The 22,036-nt window shown below is 36.6% G+C and overlaps 1 protein-coding gene across 2 annotated transcripts in view; it reads left to right on the plus strand.

The window, feature by feature from the left end:
* Window positions 1–22,036, plus strand: part of fbxw8 (F-box and WD repeat domain containing 8) — a 170,579-nt gene that overhangs the window by 99,865 nt on the left and 48,678 nt on the right. For both annotated transcript variants that reach the window (XM_060844021.1, XM_060844022.1), the window contains 2 exons: window positions 1,938–2,134; window positions 6,051–6,257. In XM_060844021.1, coding sequence (XP_060700004.1) covers window positions 1,938–2,134; window positions 6,051–6,257 — 404 coding nt within the window. The remainder of the gene's footprint in view (window positions 1–1,937; window positions 2,135–6,050; window positions 6,258–22,036) is intronic.

Below are 22,036 nucleotides of genomic sequence, written 5' to 3' on the forward strand. Positions count from 1 at the left end.
ATTTATTTTGGCTATTAATGGACATTAATGTTATCTCCTACAATTTTCTAACTGGTTCCTTAAGTTGCCAATTATCGGTGGGTCCATCCTCTTCATTATGGTTTATATGGTTACTTTGTGATGTTTTGCATAGTTTGACATGTGCTTTGCCCACTTGTTTTGGAAAGGATGTGTATGCCATCCAGACCCAGTGATTGGTAATCTTGAGTTTACTGTCTCAATTTTCACTTAATTGGTGGAATTTCTCATTCAATCAGACACTTATCATTGATCATTAGTACTGTCTTAGAGCTATTTGTTAGGGACTTTTTTAAAATCTCTGGTTGAATGATTGGAAATAATTTCTTAACCTTTTTCAAAAACAAAAGATACAGTTTAAAAAGTTGCTAAGAATCTCAAAATTATATAAAATTAATACAGGGAGAAAGTGAGGACTGCAGATGCTGAAGATCAGAGCTGAAAATGTGTTGCTGGAAAAGCGCAGCAGGTCAGGCAGCATCCAAGAACAGGAGATTCAATGTTTCGGGCATAAGCCCTTCTTGATTCTTGAAGAAGGGCTTATGTCCGAAATGTCGAATCTCCTGTTCCTTGGATGCTGCCTGACCTGCTGTGCTTTTCCAGCAACACATTTTCAGCGCAGATAAAATTAATACAGAAGATCACAAAGTACTAACCTAAACAGATTATTGCACAGTATATGTCAAAAGAGTGAAAAGTGAAATATTCTTAGACATTCAGCCAATACATAGGTGAAAGGATTGTCTAGTTATATACTAAAATATACATTGTTGTTAAGTTAGTGATTTTTTTGAGAAGATTTGTAGCTGAAATTAATGATAAGTATGTAAGCTTATCATATAAGCTTACTGAGCTGGAAGGTTTGTTTTCAGATGTTTTGTCACCATGACTTGGTAACATCATCAATGTCTCTGGTGAAGTGCTGATGGTATGTCCCACCTCTCTATAGATTTTGGTTTCTGAAGGTGGGTGATGTCATTTCTGTTTTTTTTCCCAAGGGAAGGTAGATGAGAATCTAAGTCATGCCATGCCATGCCTCTAAGAATTCTCGTGCACGTCTTTGTTTCACCTGTCCTAGGGTGTGTGTGTTGTCCCAGTCAAAGTGGTGTTTGTCTTTGTCTGTATGTATGGAAACTAATGATAATGGGTCGTGTCTTTTGGTGGCTACTTGGTGTTCATGTATCCTGGTGGCAAGTTTCCTGCTTGTTTGTCCAATGTAGTGTTTTTTTACAGTTCTTGCATGATTTCTTGTAAATGACGTTAGTTTTGCTGGCAGTATCTAATAGACTCATTAGTCACTGTTTACGTGTTGGTAGGTTTGTGGGCTACCATTACTGCCAGCAAAACTAATGTCATTTACAAGATACCATGCACTACATCTGACAAACAAGCAGGAAACTTGCAACCAGAATACGTGAACACCAACTATTCACCAAAAGACATGACCCTCTATCATTAGTTTTCATACATACAGACAAAGGACAACATACACATCCTAGGACAGGCGAAACAAAGGCACGCATGAGAATTCTGAGAGGCATGGCATTCTAATTGGAACTCCATCAATAAACACATCGACTTAGATTCCATCTACCGTCCCTTGAAAAAAAGAACTGGAAAGTTATTGAATCTCATATCAGGATTTCTTCATTCATTGAATTTTAAATATAATGTCCAAGATTAATGGGGACTGAGGAATTGCAGCATTAAGTTTAATCATGAAGTTTTCCCATTAATGTGAGAAATAGTCTGCATTTTCTCAATGCATAACAGTTATTGGGTGATTGAATCTACAAAGTTAAAGATCTTTAAATGAAAATGTAGATGAATATTTTTGGAAATCATACTGTTTGCATTTACTTTCTGAAATTGTGATGTGTAATCATTTTACTGATTCCGTTCTTTTTGTTTTTGTGCAGGTGCTGTTGATGTGTGGAGCACAGTTCTTGCACGGGAACCAGTCCATCATTATCAGCATAGCCAGGAGATACAGGCGATAGCAACGGCATCAGACAGTGCAGTAATTGCATCTTGCTCAGGTTATCAAGTAAGATTGGAATCCTGTGATGAGAAAGGATATTGGAGGAAGGCACAGCAGTATGAACTCCAAAAACTGGTGGGTCTGTGTTTCCATTGTATTCCTGCATTTCTCTTTGTATTTCATTTACCAGTCACTGCATTTAATGCATTCTGAGCTAATTCATTATCACAGATTCACAAAGTTTGTCTCTCACAGGTATCCCTTGGATGCCTTAACATCTTTCTTGGGTTGAAGAATCCAAAGCAAGAACAATGATTAACCAATGAAACATATTTTGGAAAATAGATCAATACTAATAAAGCACAATAATTATATTCAAAGAATTATGTTCAAAAATATTCAGTTAACTTCAATTTACTTTGTGAGTGCATTAACCACTATTATGAACAAAGACCAATTTAACCAATCACAGACCATGTACAAATTGCTCTATCAAGGCCAATTCATTCCCATCCTTTCAGTAGGGAACCATTTAACTGTGAATTTTCAAGAAGGGTAACAATGTAAAATATCTCCCTAACACTTCAGTTATAATCACACAAAACTCCAAATTATTAATAAAGATTTACCTCTCTGGTTTGCTGTATTCAATAAATAATTCTTCCAATAATATTGGAATTATTGCAATCATTTTAACTTATCCTCCAGTCAGTTGCTGGAAAAAAAGGCTAGTTTTGTGTTTTTCAACCAGTTAATTGACAAAGCATCAACTACTTTTGCTATATTCTTGCTATATCCAAGTTAATGTAGTGTTCTGCCACTAAAGCAAAGATGTAGATTCACTTAAGGACGTTAAGTCAGTATTTAATCTGTTAAGAAACTGGAGGTATTGAGCTCCTGTTTCTTTTTCTGCTGCTCAGGTATCTTTTGTTGCGAGAGAGTTTGTACATGCCAAGTTATTGTCTCTTTTTTTTCAAGCGAAACTTTTACACATGCTAGAATCTGAAATATGGCTTGGAGATTATGTTTGCATTTGTGCAAATAGTATTGCTCGCATGGCTAGTAACATTATTGAAGAAGTGCTGGATTAGTGGACAGCAGATGATAGAGAGAGAAGATTGATGCCAATTGGAAATGTGGTTGGGAAGTAATGTTTAATGATTGTTTACGGACTGGAGGAAGGTCCTCGGGTCAATATTGGGAATACTATATATCTATATTTATAGTAACCGTGACTTGGATGCATAGGGCATAACTTCAAAATTTAAGGATGCCGCAAAGTGTGGATGAATTATGAGCTGAAGAGAATAGTAATTGTAACAGAAATTATGCCCTACAAATTCAACTTGGAAAAAGAAGTCACTAGAAAGAACAAAAAGCCCTTGAGAAAAACTAAGATTCAGGAAGAGTTCTCTTGCAAGATGGGGTGTTATTTTGTGTCCTGCCTGTATTTATACTCCATTTGAACCTTGGGCTATCCTTATTCATCTAAATCTATCATGCTATCACTTCAGTGAAGGGTGGGCTGATGTTGGGTCTGGGGCTTTCTCAGAAGTGGAGAACAGCTCCAACCCAATATCGATCATCAGCCGAAAATAGGATTAAGCGCTACAAAGCGATGGTGTCGAGTGGCCTTTGTAGATTCTGGATTATATTCAGTGACTAAGCAGGGCACAATCACTCTTCTGGAGACCAGTTCTTCTGAGGAGAGAGTGAGGAGATATAATGCATAACAGAAAGCCCTAACGTGTAATCATTGAAGTATCTAGCGCATACATAAACTTAATGCATACTACATCACTGAAGCAGGAAGGCAGTTTTTTTTTATATGAGGTTACCTATACTTTGTTTAAAGTTAGTTGTATGTATGCAGGAACTGAAAAAAATGCTTTTCAGTACTAGTAGATGTGAGAAGCAAAATATCTCAACAGGTGGCCAGGAAGTTACATAATCACATAATGTAAAAAGTGTATCAGAAATAGTTAATATCATAATTGACTCCCATAGAAAACCATTTTGTTTGGTAATTATTGACTTGTCAAATTAGCTTATTGCAAGATCAAAATGTATTGAGAAACAGCCCTATAATCCTCATTTGCCTGCTTTAAAGATACTGAGTCACAAAATGGGGCAAACATCAGCTCTTGAAAGAGTTATATTCCCTCGCAATGCTATCAGAAACTCCCGAAAACTCACAAGCACTTTCAACTTTAGCTTTGATTTGATCAAATTTATATATTCAACCAAGCTTTGTGCCATTTATTTCTTGTGCTTTTCTGTTTTTGTGTAGTTTTAATGGCAAAATTAGTTTTTAGCACAAATGTTAAATGTGGACAGTGTAATATTTATTAACTTTCAGCAGAGCCAGATCAACATGGAAGCATTCTACAATCTATGTAATTTCTACTGCATTTCATTGTAATTACACTTAGTTGATTTTGTACCTCTCAACAGTGCTGGTACTTTGAACACTTTGTTAGCTGTGAAGTGCTGTGGGACATCCTGTGGATGTGAAAGACACAGTGTAAAATGCCAGTTTCCTTTCTTTCATGGCTTACATTATAATTCATGATTGAACAATTTATTGCAAATGAAATGCTTGCTTTTGAAGTGCCATTTTGTTTGAAACATTGAGTACTACAATTCTGAAGATTTGAACACTTTAAAGTATTTTTCTGTCCTGCCACAATTGAGTTGTTAATTTATCCCTTTCAAGTTAGCGAAGCCAGCAGCCTGGCTAAAACCAACACATAATGAAAGCATATATTATCAGTTCTTTTCTTTAGTCATTGAACAAAGTTAGCATTAAATTGAGAAAGGGGAAACAGAATATATTGTGTATTTTTGATAAAACCATGTGCAACACATTTATTAATGTAGGCCCACAGAGAACTACCTAAAAAGAATAAAACTCCTAGTGAAACCTTTCATTTAATTATAGAAGTCACTCATACATTTCTCTAATTATCAGGAATATCACAGGTGTTAGTTATCCCTCGAATCATTTAACCACGGTCACTCATTTAATCCTGCTGAGTTGCCATGACATCATTTTCTTGCCAAGAATTATTTTGGTTTGATTACCTAATGAGAAGAATATAAAGCTGGCTTTGTGCCAGTCTGGGTCTGTATTAGCACAGTTCTTTGATTTAGTATACAGAAAAAAAGTGGTTAGATAAGACAAATAAAGAAATATCCACTGCATTTGGAAAGGACCAAAGTTGATACAGCAAAGCCTTAATTATCCACATAACAAAGATTACCTCAGAAAGCAGGTTAACTGCCAGATAGTCAATACTCCCTGAATTACACCACAGATTGATACTGTGAATTTTGAATGTGTTGTAGCCTGTTTCTGTTGTTGCACTCTCATCTTTTGCTCTGTTTCTGCTGGCAAGGTTCACTTACCAGACAGCTGATCTGCCAGCCTAGACCTCTCCCATCTACCCGTTCATGATTGCAGCTACAGGACCAATCATGAGCCCAAATGAGCAGGCCAAAATCAATATTGTTATGCTCAATACAATCTGCACGTGGTGGCATTGGAAGATTTTTGAAGACGTTTTAAATTTTGATTTTTTAAGTTGACAGCTCTGAGTTCAGTGGAAATTGCCAATAGGATAGCTTGAAGTGATTACATCTATCCTTCAGTGCCCATCTCTGTAAGCTGGTGGGAATGTCATCTATGCTTGAATAGTAATTTTAGGCCAACTTTCTTATGTCTGCTGAAGTGGGTGTGTGATTTTTTTTTTGAGCTGACAGATAAACTATTCCAATGCCAGCTGATCTTAGTGCTAGAAGAGTTGAATGGAGTTGAAATTAAACTACCACCTGCCAGTCTCTCATTATTCCATTATTCTTGAAAATAGTTAAGAGTTTGAATAATAGAGGTTATATAGTTTGAATGGAGGTTTAATTCCATTCCTAAAAAGCAAAACCACATGTGGGAACCATGTTTAGTTGATAATTTGATTTCTATTTTTTGGCTTCTGATTTAAAATATGTAATCCATAAAAATGCTGAAGACTCTTTTTATCCCGTTATTTTCCAGGTTAGCTATCTTCAACTTGTTCCAGGTGCTCCTCTAAATACAGCAGTAGCAGCGGCTGAAGATACTGTTTACTTACTCAACCCTGATGCAGAACCAAAGGCACTTCACTCCATCTATGGAAATACAGTGACCTGCCTGGATGTGTCCGCTAATCAGCTTGCCTGTGGTGTCAAAAGTTTTGGTTGGATAATTAGCCACGGCAACAAGGTATTTATTTTCCTGGTTCTACAATGAATAGTCAATATTTAAGAAAGATGACAATGCTTATAATATTTAAAGATCTGACAAAAGTACTAGATAGAACATAGAATGTTATACATGATAAACTAGAATACACTTTATGCTTCTACTTAGTGCTACATTTATGTTCCAACTTGTGTCTTGAATCATCTTAAACTTTTTTTGTTGGATTTAGATGACAATATTTTGAAGTACCTGTACTTTTAAGTAGTATTCCTGGGTGATGTGCGATTTCCATTTTGCTTCTTTGAAATCCTATTAAATTTATCTTATGGTTTATTGCTATAAAAGTAAGCAATTCTTTTTGTAGTTTCAGGATTCATGATTCATCAATAATTTTACTAGCTCCACACAAGGTATTTCATGAAATCAGACATAGAATTTAAGCAGAAATCAAACTTTTCCTTATATTTATATCCCTCATCCAAAATAGTGTTTTATTTTACATTTAATTTTTAATTAACTTATAACCTATACTCAAAAACTAGGACTACTTTCATAGCTATCTGCTAATTTCATAACTATCTGCTACTCAGAAAATCTCAGTTAATTCTGTGACAATAATCTAATTTGTTTTAATATTCATACAGAGCTCTGGGACATGTTGCCACTGCAAATCAAATTATTTTAAAAAATCTTTTAAGTAAGGAGCAAAATCTAGTACTGTACTCTTAAATATATAGAGTATGAAAAACCTCTGAAGCTGGAAGTCCACACGAATTCGACGACACTATTATATAATAATGCTACATTCTTATAATCAGCCAAAAATTTTTAAATAACATTTCATATAAGAAGATTGAAGAAAAAGGGGAGTAATGAAAAAACAACTCACTAGTACTTGAATTTTTCTAATCTCCCAATTTTGTCGTAATTGTGAAACAATTCCATACTAGTCGATGTTCATATGGAATTGGAGCAAGGAAAATTTCCTGCGATTTTAGTTTGTGCTTTGATTTTTATTGGACCTGGGCTTAAGTGCGTACACAACTATTGTCCAAGCAGGCACTGTGCTGCAGCAATACGTGTGAGTCGTTAGCTTAGTGATTGCATTGATTCTTTGGTTAACACTCAAGCTTTTGAAAACTATGTGTATATTAGTTAACAAATTGCATGTAATAACTATTCATCAGAATGCTTCATGAATAATGGATAATTATTGTCTGAAAATTAACACTGTGACATTTTTAGTGAATTCTATTTAGTCATATTTCCACATCCTGGGTGTTGAGTCAGAATTGTATAGTGCAGAAGAATGCAAAAATGGATGACTTTAGATTAATTGTTATTTCCAGTTCAAGAAGTTGATAGTTGTTATTTGTTATTGTTATTTCCAGTTCAAGAAGTTGATAGTTATACATGTTCTGACTTTAATTCTCTTGATTTGGATGGGAATTTATTTCTTACAATAAACTAAATTTCAGTTTTAGGCTGAACTAGATAGTTTGACAAGATGGTTTTCTGGTTGGTTTTAAGTAGTTTGGTACACTATGGACTAAAGCAATACTAAATGGTGGGAACACTTAGCAGATCTGGCAGCATGTGTGGAGAAATAAAGTTAATAATTAAATGTTAATTATTTCTGGCTCCATAAATGCTACTGCATCTGCTGGATATTTTTCTGTTTTACGTTCAGATTTATACCATGCAAAATATTTGCGTTTGTATCATATGCACAGTGAATTCTCTCCATACAAAGCAGGTATAAAAAGATAATTGTTAGTGGTGTAACTTATGAACCCATTCACTCCATTCATAAATTTATAGAGATAAAAACTCCAGATGTCCATGAATTTGCTCAAAACTGTGTTGTGACTTTAAGACACATAAATGTGATGGGAAAAATGTTGATCGCAACAGTGCTCATTTTCTATACCCTGCATTGTAATTTTTAAAATGTCACATTTTCTTCATCAACTGAGAAATCTTGAAAGCATAGTCCATGCTTAAATATAATTAATCCTGTAACTAAACTAAATTTGTTGTTATTGCGTTTCATACCTTATTTGTTACGTAAACAATACTGAATGGCAAGCAGTTGATTACTGAATTTATCACATTTATAGACCTTCTAATGAGTTACACATCCCATATATAAATCATCCCCATATTTTACAATGATAAGAAGATAGCAATCTAAATGAAACAAATGTCAAAACCTATCAAAATTAACTTTCAGCAGTTAAGTAACTGCCACCTGGCTCAAAGTTAGTAATTCATGCTTGAGATGTATCTGTAATTGTTCCGGATAAATCTTCAATCTCAGTGTTATGTTCTGAGGAGAGTAATTATCTTAGTCACTTTCAGTTACTACGATTAGGCTGCCACTTGATACATGTTGCCATTTGCACAACGAGATTAATGAATGCAACATTACTACAGATTTATAATGAAATTACTTGCAGCTCAGTGCATTTACCAAATATACATTGTAAAACTTTCCTTTATTTTCCCCACTATATTCATCTTTGGAGATTCTGAATTACCCTTTCCAAATGGGTAATGCTAAATAAAATCACCAAGTGAATTGGGCTATTAGAAGATGTCCATTTTACTGACAAGAACTAATGTTATTCTTCTTATTAACCCCGAGCTAATGAAATTTTCATATAGAGTCATAGAGATGTACAGCATGGAAACAGACCCTTTGGTCCAACCCGTCCATGCCGACCAGATATCCCAACCCAATCTAGTCCCACCTGCCAGCACCCAGCCCATATCCCTCCAAACCCTTCCTATTCATATACCCATCCAAATGCCTCTTAAATGTTGCAATTGTACCAGCCTCCACCACATCCTCTGGCAGCTCATTCCATACATGTACCACCCTCTGCATGAAAAAGTTGCCCCTTAGGTCTCTTTTATATCTTTCCCCTCTCATCCTAAACCTATGCCCTCTGGTTCTGGACTCCCTGACCCTAAGGAAAAGACTTTGCCTATTTATCCTATCCATGCCCCTCATAATTTTGTAAACCTCTATAAGGCCACCCCTCAGCCTCCGAAGCTCTAGGGAAAACAGCCCCAGCCTGTTCAGCCTCTCCCTGCAGCTCAGATCCTCCAACCCTGGCAACATCCTTGTAAATCTTTTCTGAACCCTTTCAAATTTCACAACATGTTTCCGGTAGGAAGGAGACCAGAATTGCAGGCAATATTCCAACAGTGGCCTAACCAATGTCCTGTACAGCCGCAACATGATCTCCCAACTCCTATAATCAATACTCTAACTAATAAAGGAAAGCATACCAAACGCCGCCTTCACTATCCTATCTACCTGCGACTCCACTTTCAAGGAGCTATGAACCTGCAAGGTCTCTTTGTTCAGCAACACTCCCTAGGACCTTACCATTAAGTGTATAAGTCCTGCTACAATTTGCTTTCCCAAAATGCAGCACCTCGCATTTATCTGAATTAAACTCCATCTGCCATGCAGTTTGCTTGTGTTTATCACCAATCAGAATTGCAATTACTGATAAGTTTAATAAATAGTCGGACAAGGTCAAAAGATCTTGTCAAGTTGGGTACGACTTTCTCAATACAAAATGGTATGAGATTAAACTCTGAGATTTTGATTAAGAAATAAGCTGTCACAACTGTCAAGTGACATGTGTCCAGAAAGGTCATATTAGCCAAATTGTCTTTTCTGTGTTGTCGTCTTCAACACCTTGCTTTGACAGTTGTGATGGTTTATTCCAAAACACATCAAAGCTGTTTAACCTTGCACGACTAAAAAGAGTTTTTATTTGATGAAAATCACCTGTAGGGCACAGAATCTTTCACAGGTCGCTGATAGATTTTGGAAATAAGCAAGTGCAATAACATATTATTCAAGGTGAAAAGGGGTATAGGAAACATTTCTTCTACTTTGACCATTCATTATTGTTTAACACTTGGACATTTAAAAACAGCCTATAGAAAGTTTTCCTTCATCCATTCAGTCTTGATGATGCTTGCTGTGCTTGAGTAGTGCGTGTTAGCTGTAGACATGTTATGGAAATTGTGCTGTGGGCACTCTGTGTAGGAGATTGGATTAAAGGTGCATAATCATTTGGATTCGCCTTTGGTTGTATGATGCTTCTGTTCTACAAGGAGCAGGCTGGATTCAAACCCAATGCTAATTATGAAAAGGCTCAAAAAGACTTTGGTGCAGAATGTTTCTGGCTTACATTTTCGATTTTTAACTGGTCATGTATGTATAAAAGTGAGCAGAATGATGCACTGAAATCCCTTCCTGCCTGCTTTTCAATTTCTACCTAATAAAATTCAGCATTCCTACATCAATTTCCACACTTTAGCAGATGCTAACTTTTTTTTGATGGTTTGGAGATGCCGGTGTTGGACTGGGGTGTACAAAGTTAAAAATCACAACACCAGGTTATAGTCCAACAGGTTTAATTGGAAGCACACTAGCTTTTGGAGCGACGCTCCTTCATCAGGTGATAGTGGAGGGCTCGGTCATAACAGAATTTATAGCAAAACTTTGCAGTGTGATGTAACTGAAATTATACTGTATTCTAACAGATGAAAGGCTTAACAGAAAATCAATTTTTCAATGTATAATTTCAGTTACATCACACTGCAAATTTTTTGCTATAAATACTGTGTTACGATCGAGCCCTCTACTATCACTTGATGAAGGAGTGTCGCTCCGAAAGCTAGTGTGCTTCCAATTAACCCTGTTGGACTATAACCTGGTGTTGTGTGATTTTCAACTCTATTTCTCTTGTATTTGTTAGGACAAGGCAACCTCCTACTCTTAACACTGGAGGTATGTTCAGGATTTCTCACACCTCCCAGTACCAGGTTGATAATGGCCCACAATAGTGCACAATCCATTTAATGTGCCTCTGCTTTTGAAAGCCATGATAGGGTTCACCTTGACCTCACCTTTCATGCCATCGTCTCCCAAATTAAAAGATCCAACCTCAATTATTTCTGACATCTCCAGCATGATGCTATACAGGACATCTTCCTCTCCCTTCTCTTGCAATATTCCAAAGGGAGTAACTCTCAGGGCCCAATCTTCAGACACTCCCAACAGCTTGTCCCTTTCCTATGGCATCTCTTCATCCAACTGCAGGAAATGTAACATCTGACCATTAACCTTCTGTCTTCTTATCATCCAATGTATTGTTTCCTGTCCTTATTGTTCCACTATCCAGATCAATCTTTCTGCCATTAGGCCTCTGTGCAAGACTGTTAAAGGCCAAAGCCTTCCAAACAATCAGCTTGTGTTCTTTTGTCCCTAAATTCCTTTACTATTCATCCACAGTGTGTGGGAGGGTCCAACTTCCAGTTTGGCTGTGCTGCAGTGGTCCTCCTATACTGATCATGTCATGATAAAATTTCCCTTAATGTGCATGATTATTGAGTAGCAACAACTTTGAATGAGTTGCTTATTAATTTACAAATATGAAGCCTTTATCGGACCACCAAAATATTGCAAACAATTCTTTTTCAAATTAAACACACATCTGATTTTAGATGTGTTTTTTCCTGCAAATGGTCATCACAGTCCATTTTAAATAAAGCATTTACCTTTAAATAAAGCAAATACATCATCATCCCTTCTTACCTTGTCACATTTACCAAGTAATTAGGACCAATGGATTTAAATGGAGAAGGAAGATCTAAGAGCGCATTTGAGTACAAATAGACAAGGTATGAATCCTATACATTTGGCTTGGGTTATTGGCCTTACCTCTTTTAGGCCCATATATTAATTCATCAGTGATGTAGTCATTGAACTGTTTGACTGAGAATGTTATTGAAATTTTAATGGAAACTAAACACTACCAAGGAATACAGTTAAAATACAATAAAACAATTTATTTTAATTTTTTTTTAGAGGGAAGTCAATAACTTAATTTACTGTGAATGTATTCATCATTCTAATTTGTGCAAATGGATTACATTTTAGAAAAACTCCCTGCTAATGTAAACAGAGTGAATGATAAGATGGTGTAAAACAGACAGAGAGTTGGAGTATTGGGACAAGGAGATGGGATGTCAAACTGCAGGGCAATTTAGTCAAATTTTAATCATGTGACTTATGACTGTTTTGTTGAACGTTAGCTGAGCAACCAGATTTGGGAACTCTCTCTTGTGGGATAATATTTATGCCACCTAAGAACACACAAACACAATTAGCCTTTTGAGACAAGATAGGAAAAGGTTTTAAAGACTTTGAGATTTTTATGGGAAGCTTAGATTTGCAGTTTCAGTTTCTTGCATCCAATTGCAAAAGTACAATTTTCCAAGTTTAGAGTGTTCGCTGAATAAATGGAAAATATTGTCAAAGACAAGTCTACAGTGGATTGTGTAAAGTCAATAGAGATGCAGTGGTAGATATTTAAGGAACTACACAGGGCAGAGATATATGTCAACAAGAAAGAAAAATTCCAAGGGGAGGACTTTCCATCCATGGTTAAACATGACAGTTAAAGATAGTCTCAAACTATAGTATAATCATGCAAAAATTGACTACAAGATTAAAATGAGGGGAAAGTTAGAGTTGGAGAGAGATCATAAAATGAAAACTGATTCTCTGGGAAGTGAGATTGGGGAATCAATAATGGAACATAATAACAAATGAACTGAACAGGTATTTTGCATTTGTCTTCGCTGTAGAGGATACAAGTAACATCCAAGAAATAACTGTAAATGAAAGAGAGGAAGGAATTCAAGAAAACTTACAGTCACCAGGATGGTAGTACTGAACAAATCTTTAGATTTACAGACTGACAAATGCCCGGTCCTGATGGGCATCAACTCAGGGTCTCAAAAGAAATGGCTCCTGCTTCTCGGATGCTGCCTGACCTGCTGTGCTTTTCTAGCAACACTCTAATCTTGACTCTTGCTGTGATAGTTGTTATGTTAGGCTGAATTTTGCAAAATTTTCTATATTTTGGGAAGGTTTCATTAAATTGAGAAATAGCAAATGTAATTCCTTTGTTTGAGGAGGTTCAGGCATGCTGTGTGTAGCCCTCAGGCTGTGGATTGGCTCCTCAATCTAAATAGTTAGACAATGCTGAGATCTGGGATGCCCTAGTGCATAAGTTGTATATGGTTAGTATGCAGGGTACAGCAGGTAATTAGGAAAACTAATAGAATGTTCTTTCTTATTGTAAGACAGATTGAATACAAAAGTAAGAATGTTATATTTCAGTTACACAGAGCATTGGTGAGACCACATCTGGAATGCTGTATTTAGTATTGCTCTAGTATTGAAGGAAGGGTGTGAATGTTGAAAGCAATCCAGAGGAAACGTTCTAGATGAATACCTGGAATGGGTGGGTTGCCTTATGAGGAAATGTTGAACAAGTTGGACCTATATCCACTGGACGTTCAATGACTAAGAGATGACTTGATAGAAACATTTAGGATTCTGAGAGGTCTTGACAAGGTGGATATAAAAAAGATGCTTACTTTTGTATGAGAATCTAAAACTGGGGGTTACAATTTAAAAATAAGGCACCACCCATTTAAGACAGGATAAGAAGAAATGCTTTCACACAAAGGATCATCAATCTCTTCCTCAAAAGCTGTGGAAGCAGAGTCTCTGAATATTTTTAAAGCAGAGAGAGAAAGATCTGGATAAGGAAAGGTGTGTAAGGTTATCAGAGGTAGGAAGGAATGTAGAGTAATCAGATTGGCCATGATCTTACTGAATGGCAGAGCAGTCTTGAAAGGCTAAGTGACTTACTCCTGCTTCTAATTTGTATGTTCATACATTCACATAGTTATCAAATTGTTTTGTACAGATTTATGACCATTTCTTTCCAAATGTACAGATTAAAATGAGATAAAGTGTAATTTAGAAGTTCAAACATACTTCAAAAATAGATTGTGATTCTTAACCCAATAGCATTTCATACCACTTTTTTCCTTAACCCAAATAGTTCTATTTTTCTCAATGCAAAAAAAAAAGCCATGTAGGTAAACATTGGATCATCTGTTCCATATCTTGTGAGGATGTTGTGTTAATGGCTGCTTTGGAATAGCGCTGTTTAACTGGATTGAGATTTTTGATTCTAAGTATGTGATTGGATCAAGGAGATTTGCATATCCAATGAAATGGCTATGTTTCCACACAGCTGCTGCTAGGTCAGGTTGGTTCAGGTGCCTGGATCATCCTACAGGGAAAAATTAGGGAATCACTGACATCACTTTGATTATCAGGCAGCACAATATTTACTAACTCTGTTTAGCACATGGTTGTGTTTATTTTCTAAAAATGAATCTCTTCATCATAATAAGAGAGCATAAGACTAATTCAAATATGGGATAATTAATTTTCTGTTAGAAAAGGTCTCAGCGCAATATAACAGTCATTGGAGGAAAAAAACGTAACTTCTATTTTTATGTAAAGTGTTACACACCAAAATAGTTGGTGAAATTTTGCGGTCATTGCAGTTAAATCGGATTCAATTTAGCTACAATTTAGTGCCTCAAGATCTACAGTTCTGTGCTTTATCCTTTTCTTTCTTTGTTACCTTTTCATTCATCTCTTTGGCTAACCCTATATTTCATCCCAGCTCTTGCCTAAAAGAGCAGGTAGACAACTGGTTATCAGTACTGAGTCAATATTGCTTTGTAACCAAAAATGTGATCTGCTATTTGTACACCTCAACTTGACACTGCCCTGAAGTAAATTGATTATATAGCCGTCTCCCTGTGACACAAACTTCAAAGGATAGTGTCCCTGAGCCCCTAGGTCCCCCTGTTCTCCAACACCTCACCCCCTCCCCGTCTCCCTGTGACGGTAACTTCAAAGGATGGTGTCCCTGAGCCCCTATGTCCCTGAGGGACTGAGTTCCCGAGCCACAATATCATGCTGCAACTGTACAAAATGCTGGTGCGGCCACACTTGGAATATTGTGTACAGTTCTGCTTCCCATATTTTGGGAAGGATGTGGATGCATTGGAAAAGATGCAGAGATGAGTGTGGGTTTCACTGTTGATCAGATAACGTATTTAATGATAAATGCATCCCTTTGAAAAAAGAAGAAATAAAAATATGTACTAGAAATGCATAATACCACTGAAAAGGTAGATATGTATTCATGAAATTTATTTTTTGTTAGTTTTAATTTTGCATTTGTAGATCATAATCTATACCCAGGCTAAAGCAAGGGTCAGTGCAAAGATGAATAGTCTGTTTGGCGGTAGTATAGTAGAGTATGATCAGAAGCATCTGCTGCAAATTTAACTGATAGATGATTTGGCATCTATTCAAGTATTACATCATTTAAAATAAGAGTAAAACCGCTCTTCAATTTGCCATGCATTATTCATATACATGTTGGTTTGTTATTACTCCTCACCATTTACTGTATGAATTATTTCATGATTTTTGCTCCCTGGACTGTACTTCAGAAAGTCATTGCAGACTCATCAACTAAACTTCAGTAGATCTCTGATCAGTCTTCTGTCTAATAACAATGACAATCACAGTTACTATTTTTCTAAATTTATATTTCATATGAAGCATCTCTATGTCCCAAGGTAAACTCTTTTTATATAAGCAGTTGCCATGTTGTAATATTTACCTTTGCTAAGATCTCAGCTGCTTGATATTCAGGGATTACAAAAGCCAGTGAACGTCAATGATTGGAGATAATTAAAGGTACATTGGTGCTTCACTTGGGAATTTTCAGACAGAATTTATTCCAGGAACAACCAGATTCAAGATTTCCACTACCACACTACGCCATTACCTGGCACAGAATGTTCTAACTGCAGTAGATACAGTGGTACTTTAGCACAATTTTTATTTTGTATCTAGTTACAAAATAATCAGTATGACATACCAAATACAATAGGTTTGGAAATACAGTGAAAACAAAAGAAAAGTGTAACTTTGAAGATAAAGTAATATTTTGAAGGTAAATTACTTTCAAATAACATCAAGATGAACAGCAAGAGCTTCTTTAAATATAATAAAAGTGCATATCCCTTGGAGAATGAGGCTCGGACATAAAGGGGAACCAAGAAATGGCAGAAACGTTGAACAAATACTTTGCATCAGTATTTATAGTAGAAGTCACTAATTACATTCCAAATATATGAAATAATCCAGGGGCCAAAGGAGATGAGGAATTAAATATACTAATGATCAGCACAGAAAAAGTATTAGGGAACCAATGGGGCCAAAAACCAATAACTCTCCTGGATTTTATTGAATGCCAAGATATTAAAAGAAGTATGTACAGAGAAGATTGGTGCACTGATAGCAATCTTCCAAGAATCTTTAGATTCTGGAAAAGTCCCAGAAGACTGGAAAACTGCCATTGAACCACCTTTTATTTTGAAGTGAAGGAGACAAAAGAAGTACCTATGGCCAGTTAAATTAACATCTGTTATTGTAGAAATATTAAAGCAGTTAAAGGATATGGTGTATGTCATTTAGGACTGAGATTAAAAGTTTCTTCGCTCAGAGTGATAAGTTTGTGGAATTCTCTACCACAGAAATCTGTTGAGGCCAAAACATTGAATATTATCAAGAATGAGTTCATTATGGTTCTTAGAGCGAAAGTGATTAAACATTTGGAGAGGAAGTGGAAACCAGGTACTGAGTTCAGTGATCAGCCATGACAATATGAGTGTACTGAATGGCTGATTCCTCCTATTGTCGATGTTTCTATAAAAAATGTAATAGCAAGCATTTACAAGTACACAATGTGATCAAAGGTTCACATGGCTTCACAAAGGGAAAATCATGCCTGACAAATTTGTTAGAATTCTTTGCAAAGGTAACAAGCAGGATCGATAAAGGGTACGTAATGGATCACATAATATATTTGGATTTCAGAAGCTGTGTAATTAGATATCACACATTAGGCTACTTAATATTAAAAGTGCCCATTGCGTAGGAGGTGGCACATCAGCATGAGTAGAAGATTGGCTTACTAATACAGAAGACAGGGTTGAGGCAACAGGGACATTTCAGGAAGTCAACTTGTAACTTGCTAGAGTGCCATCGGGATCAGTGCTGGGCCATAGGCAACATGTATTAGTAATTTGGATGGGGAGAGTTAATGTACTATAGCTAGGTTTGTACAAAAGTAAGTGGGATGGCACAAAGAGTCTGCAGGGGAATATAGACGCTAAGTGGATAAGTAAACACTTGACTGGTAGAAAATAATGTGGAAAAGTATACGGTTAAGCGCTTTGACTGGAAGAATAGAGGAGCTTAATATTATGTAAATAGACAGAGACTGCAGAAAGCTACAGCAAAGAGGGATTTAGGAGTCCTTGTCCATAAATTTCAAAGCTGGCATCCGTGTACAGCAGGTAATTGGGAAGGACAGTAAAGAAATTGGCCTTTGTTTCAAAGGGAAAGGAATAGAAAAATCAGGAAGCCTTGCTAAAACTATACAAGATACTAGATAGATCACGAGAATCGACGTTTCGGGCATGAGCCCTTCTTCAGGAATGAAGAAGGGCTCATGCCCGAAACGTCGATTCTCCTGTTCTTTGGATGCTGCCTGACCTGCTGCGCTTTTCCAGCAACACATTTTTCAGCTCTGATCTCCAGCATCTGCAGTCCTCACTTTCTCCTACTAGATAGATCACACCTGGAATACTGTGAACAAACTTTGGTTCCCTGATCTAAAGAAAGATATATTGGCATTGGAGGCAATCCAGAGAAGGTTGCCCAGGTTGATCCTGGGAATGGAGGGACTGTCTTGCGAGGGCAGGTTGAGTAGGTTGAGCCTGTGTATACTCACTGGAGTTTAGGCAATCTTATTGAAGCAAAGAAGAATATCTGGCTATTTGACAGTGTAGATGTGGAAAGGTTGTTTCCCCTTGTGTAAGAGTCTAGGACCAGAGGGTGCAATCTCTGATTATAAGCCCACCCATTTATGACAGAGATGAGGATAAATTTCATCTCTGAAGATAGTGAAACTATGGAATTCTTTACCACTTTTTCTTGAGGAGCATGGAGTGCAGACATTTGCAGCTATGTCCCTTTCAACTCTAGTTGTTCAGCATTTCCTTTTTGAGGGAATATTTAACAACAGACTTAGAATGCTCTTCATTCCATCTAGCTTCTATGGAATGGTGGAATTCAACCAAATCCAGCAACACAGTTTAGATTATTTCCATGTGAATGTTCTGTTTGTTTATTTCCTGAGTACCTAAGTAATGAACACATGTTTCATGGCATAAGTATTTGAAAACTACTTTCTGTGATGATCTGAAATTTATAGAAATATTGATCTCCGCTAAGCATAGCAAGGTTGAATGGTTAAATCATGATTCAGGTGTGGCAGTATTTTAAGTTTTTGTTTTTCTTCTACATTTAGCATTTTTTTACAATTAGGTATTTATCCATTTGATAGATAATGCCTATAACAAACATAAATAAGCCTGTTTGCATTTGTTATTTAACTCAATTATGTGCAGCAAAAACTATTGAAAAGGGGAAATTGGTTATACATACTTAAACATAAAAACTTATTGGGACTGCCTTTTTATAAAATGGAATAATTTTTGCTAATGCAAGACTTGGGGACTATAAAAAGAATAGAATTGTTTTTTGATTGCCTCTCCTAATTCTTAGCTCTGCAAACAGTTAATCACCCACACAAACATGTACACATTACTTAATTTGTCTTTTTTTTGTGATAATGCTGGTGCAATTACTGCTAGAGATGGAGATCTTTGTATTAGAAATTGTCAAACTAATGAATTTTATTCTCCATATGCAGAAGGGTAAATACTTTACACAATTGCAAAGAAATTGTCAGCTAATTAGCATAGATACAAAGCTGAATTAAATTTCAACAAGAATATAACAAAATAAAAATTCACTTCAGCACTTTGACCCATTAAATTTTGCAACCATTTCTTGTCTCGTTATGAAAGAATAATCAATCGTAAGTCATCTCTACTACTTGAAGAGTAAGTTGGAATATCTATTGTATTAGATTTGTGAATCAATCTTGAATCAATTCTTTTGATTCTGGTTCCATATATAACTTTGCACGCATGTTGTATATCACTGTTGTTCCATCTTACATGGACCTGTTCTGTTGGTTGGACAGGGCATATCCAGAGATGTAATGGAGCAGTCTGTGACATTGGCTGTCAGACATATTTCTGTAAATTTGATATGTCAGACTATTGGTTGACCGTTCTGACCTGATGCAGTTTTGATGATCACACCACAGTGGTTAGCACTGCTGCCTCACAGCGCCTGAGACCCGGGTTCAATTCCCGACTCAGGTGACTGACTGTGTGTGGAGTTTGCACGTTCTCCCCGTGTCTGCGTGGGTTTCCTCCGGGTGCTCCGGTTTCCTCCCACAGTCCAAAGATGTGCGGGTCAGGTGAATTGGCCATGCTAAATTGCCCGTAGTGTTAAGTAAGGGGTAAATGTAGGGGTATGGGTGGGTTTCGCTTCGGCGGGTCGGTGTGGACTTGTTGGGCCGAAGGGCCTGTTTCCACACTGTAAGTCTAATCTAAAAAAAAACCACAGACACCTACCCGGGTGTGCTTTTGAAGTTTCTACTACTTAAGTTGATGCTGGCTGTTCCATCGGTTTTATTTTATTCCACTTTTTGTGTTTGATACAACCGAGGAGATGCTTGGCATTGCAGAGGATAGTTAAGAGTCAAAAACTTTGGTGTGGGTCTGGAGTTGCATGTATGACAAAGTAGATAAGGACTGCAGAAATTTCCTTCAGTGAAATATCAAAAAGATCAAAGTGATGGTTTTCAGCCCCGATCATTGTCTTAATTAATAACGATTTCATCCTCTGCTAGACCACTGAACCAGACCATAAATAACATTGGAGTCCTATTTATCCAGAAATCAGCTTTATTTTATCTATCACCAGCTTTATATGTATCCTTTACAATGTTTGTGTCATCTTTTAGTCAGTCTCCCATTATTCACCCAATTATAACTCCAACTTAGGCAGTCCTCACTGATTTTCATTAACATTCTATTCACCACTAAAATGTAGCTCTCTACTGTCCTGCTGAATTCTTCTCTCTTGCAATTCTGACATTTCTTATCATCCCATCTCTCCTTGCCTTCTGTTAGTTCAAAAATCAGCCAATTGAATCAGCTCTAAACTCTGCAATTCACTCAACCCCCTCACCTCTTCCACCATCCAGCTTTTTAAATCACTTTTTCAGTCACTCTGTTTATATTTTTATGCCTTTTGATTCTATCCACTGACTGCACCACTCCATAAAATTTCTGAATATGTTTACCGTATTGAAGTTGTTCTTCAAATATGAATACCAGAAACAGGCCATTCAGAATAATTGAGCCATGTCGTTGGTGCTGCTGCATATGAGATTCCAACTACCTCTCAATATTAAGCCTGTCATCATATCCTCCTAATCCTTGTGGAACAATGCTTGCCATCTCATAGACTTATAGAGATGTACAGCACAGAAGCAAACCCTTCGATCCAACTTGTCCATGCCGATCAGATTTCCCAACCCAAACTAGTCCCACCTGCCAGCACCCATATCCCTCCAAACCCTTCCTATTTATAGACCCATCCAGATGCCTTTTAAAAGTTGCAATTGTACTAGCCTCCACCACTTCCTCTGGCAGCTCATTCCATACCCGTACCACCCTCTGCGTGAAAAAGTTGCCTGTTATGTCTCTCTTATATCTTTCCCCTGTCACCCTAAATCTATGCCCTCTAGTTCTGGACTCTGCCTCACCCTAGGGAAAGGACTTTTTTGTCTATTTATCCTGTCCATGCCCCTCATGATTTTATAAACCTCTATAAGGTCACCCCTCAGCATCCAATGCTCCAGGGAAAACCAGCCTCAGCCTTATCTTTAACACCTACTCTCTGTTCTGTACTTAGTTTTAGCTCTTCTCTGCGACTGGTCTCCTGACTCCACATATCTGATTTAGTTATGAATCTATCATGCTGTATCTTTTCAAAGTACTTTTGAAAAATCCAATTATATTTTGTCTTCTCAATTTTTCTTGTAGTATTTCCTTTCTGTTATAGCAAAGTATTCAATAAGGTCTATAAACTTAATATGTTTACCATATTGAAGTTATTCCCCTTTCAAAACCATGATGAGCCTTTCTTTATCATATTTGAAATTTCTAGAAGTTTTTTTCTGTTTTATCAATGAGTAAGGATTTAATTATCTTTTCTAACACAGACCCTGGCATTCCTTTGATTTGCTCTATCTCCCTCTAAAACATATAAATCAATTAGCTGTCTGCAGGTTTTCTAGCACTATTTATGTTTCCTGTTTATGTTATAACTGTGTGATAGGGCTTCTGATTTCTCCTCTCAAACTTGTGGATGGATATAGAGTAGTTTCATTGTTTCTAAGCTTGATCGGTTCATGAATTATCCCCCCCCCCAGCACACTCTTTTTTTTTGCTTAAGTGTCTTCATGTTTCTTCTAATGTCATGTCTACCATATTAATTTCCCTAGTAAATATGCTAAAATTAATCCTGACTTTATTATGTATGTGGCCCATTTCCTTACGTGAGCTTTGTTTTGTTATTTTCTTTTTATAGAATGTTTTATGGTTTCTTTTTATATTCCTGAGTAATTTTATTTTGTGATATATTTTGCCTTCCAGTTTTCTTTTAATCTTCTCTCTTTACCTTTAGTATTCCCATTTCTCATGGTCTCCTTTGGTATCAATGTACTTATCATATACATTTTTTATTCATTTATGATGTGTCATTATTGGCTAGTATGTTCCTGGAATTTTGTGTGATGTATTTGAATTGAATTCTATGCGTC

The sequence above is a fragment of the Hemiscyllium ocellatum genome, chromosome 24, assembly GCF_020745735.1.
Source record: "Hemiscyllium ocellatum isolate sHemOce1 chromosome 24, sHemOce1.pat.X.cur, whole genome shotgun sequence".
Taxonomy (NCBI): Eukaryota; Metazoa; Chordata; class Chondrichthyes; order Orectolobiformes; family Hemiscylliidae; genus Hemiscyllium; species Hemiscyllium ocellatum.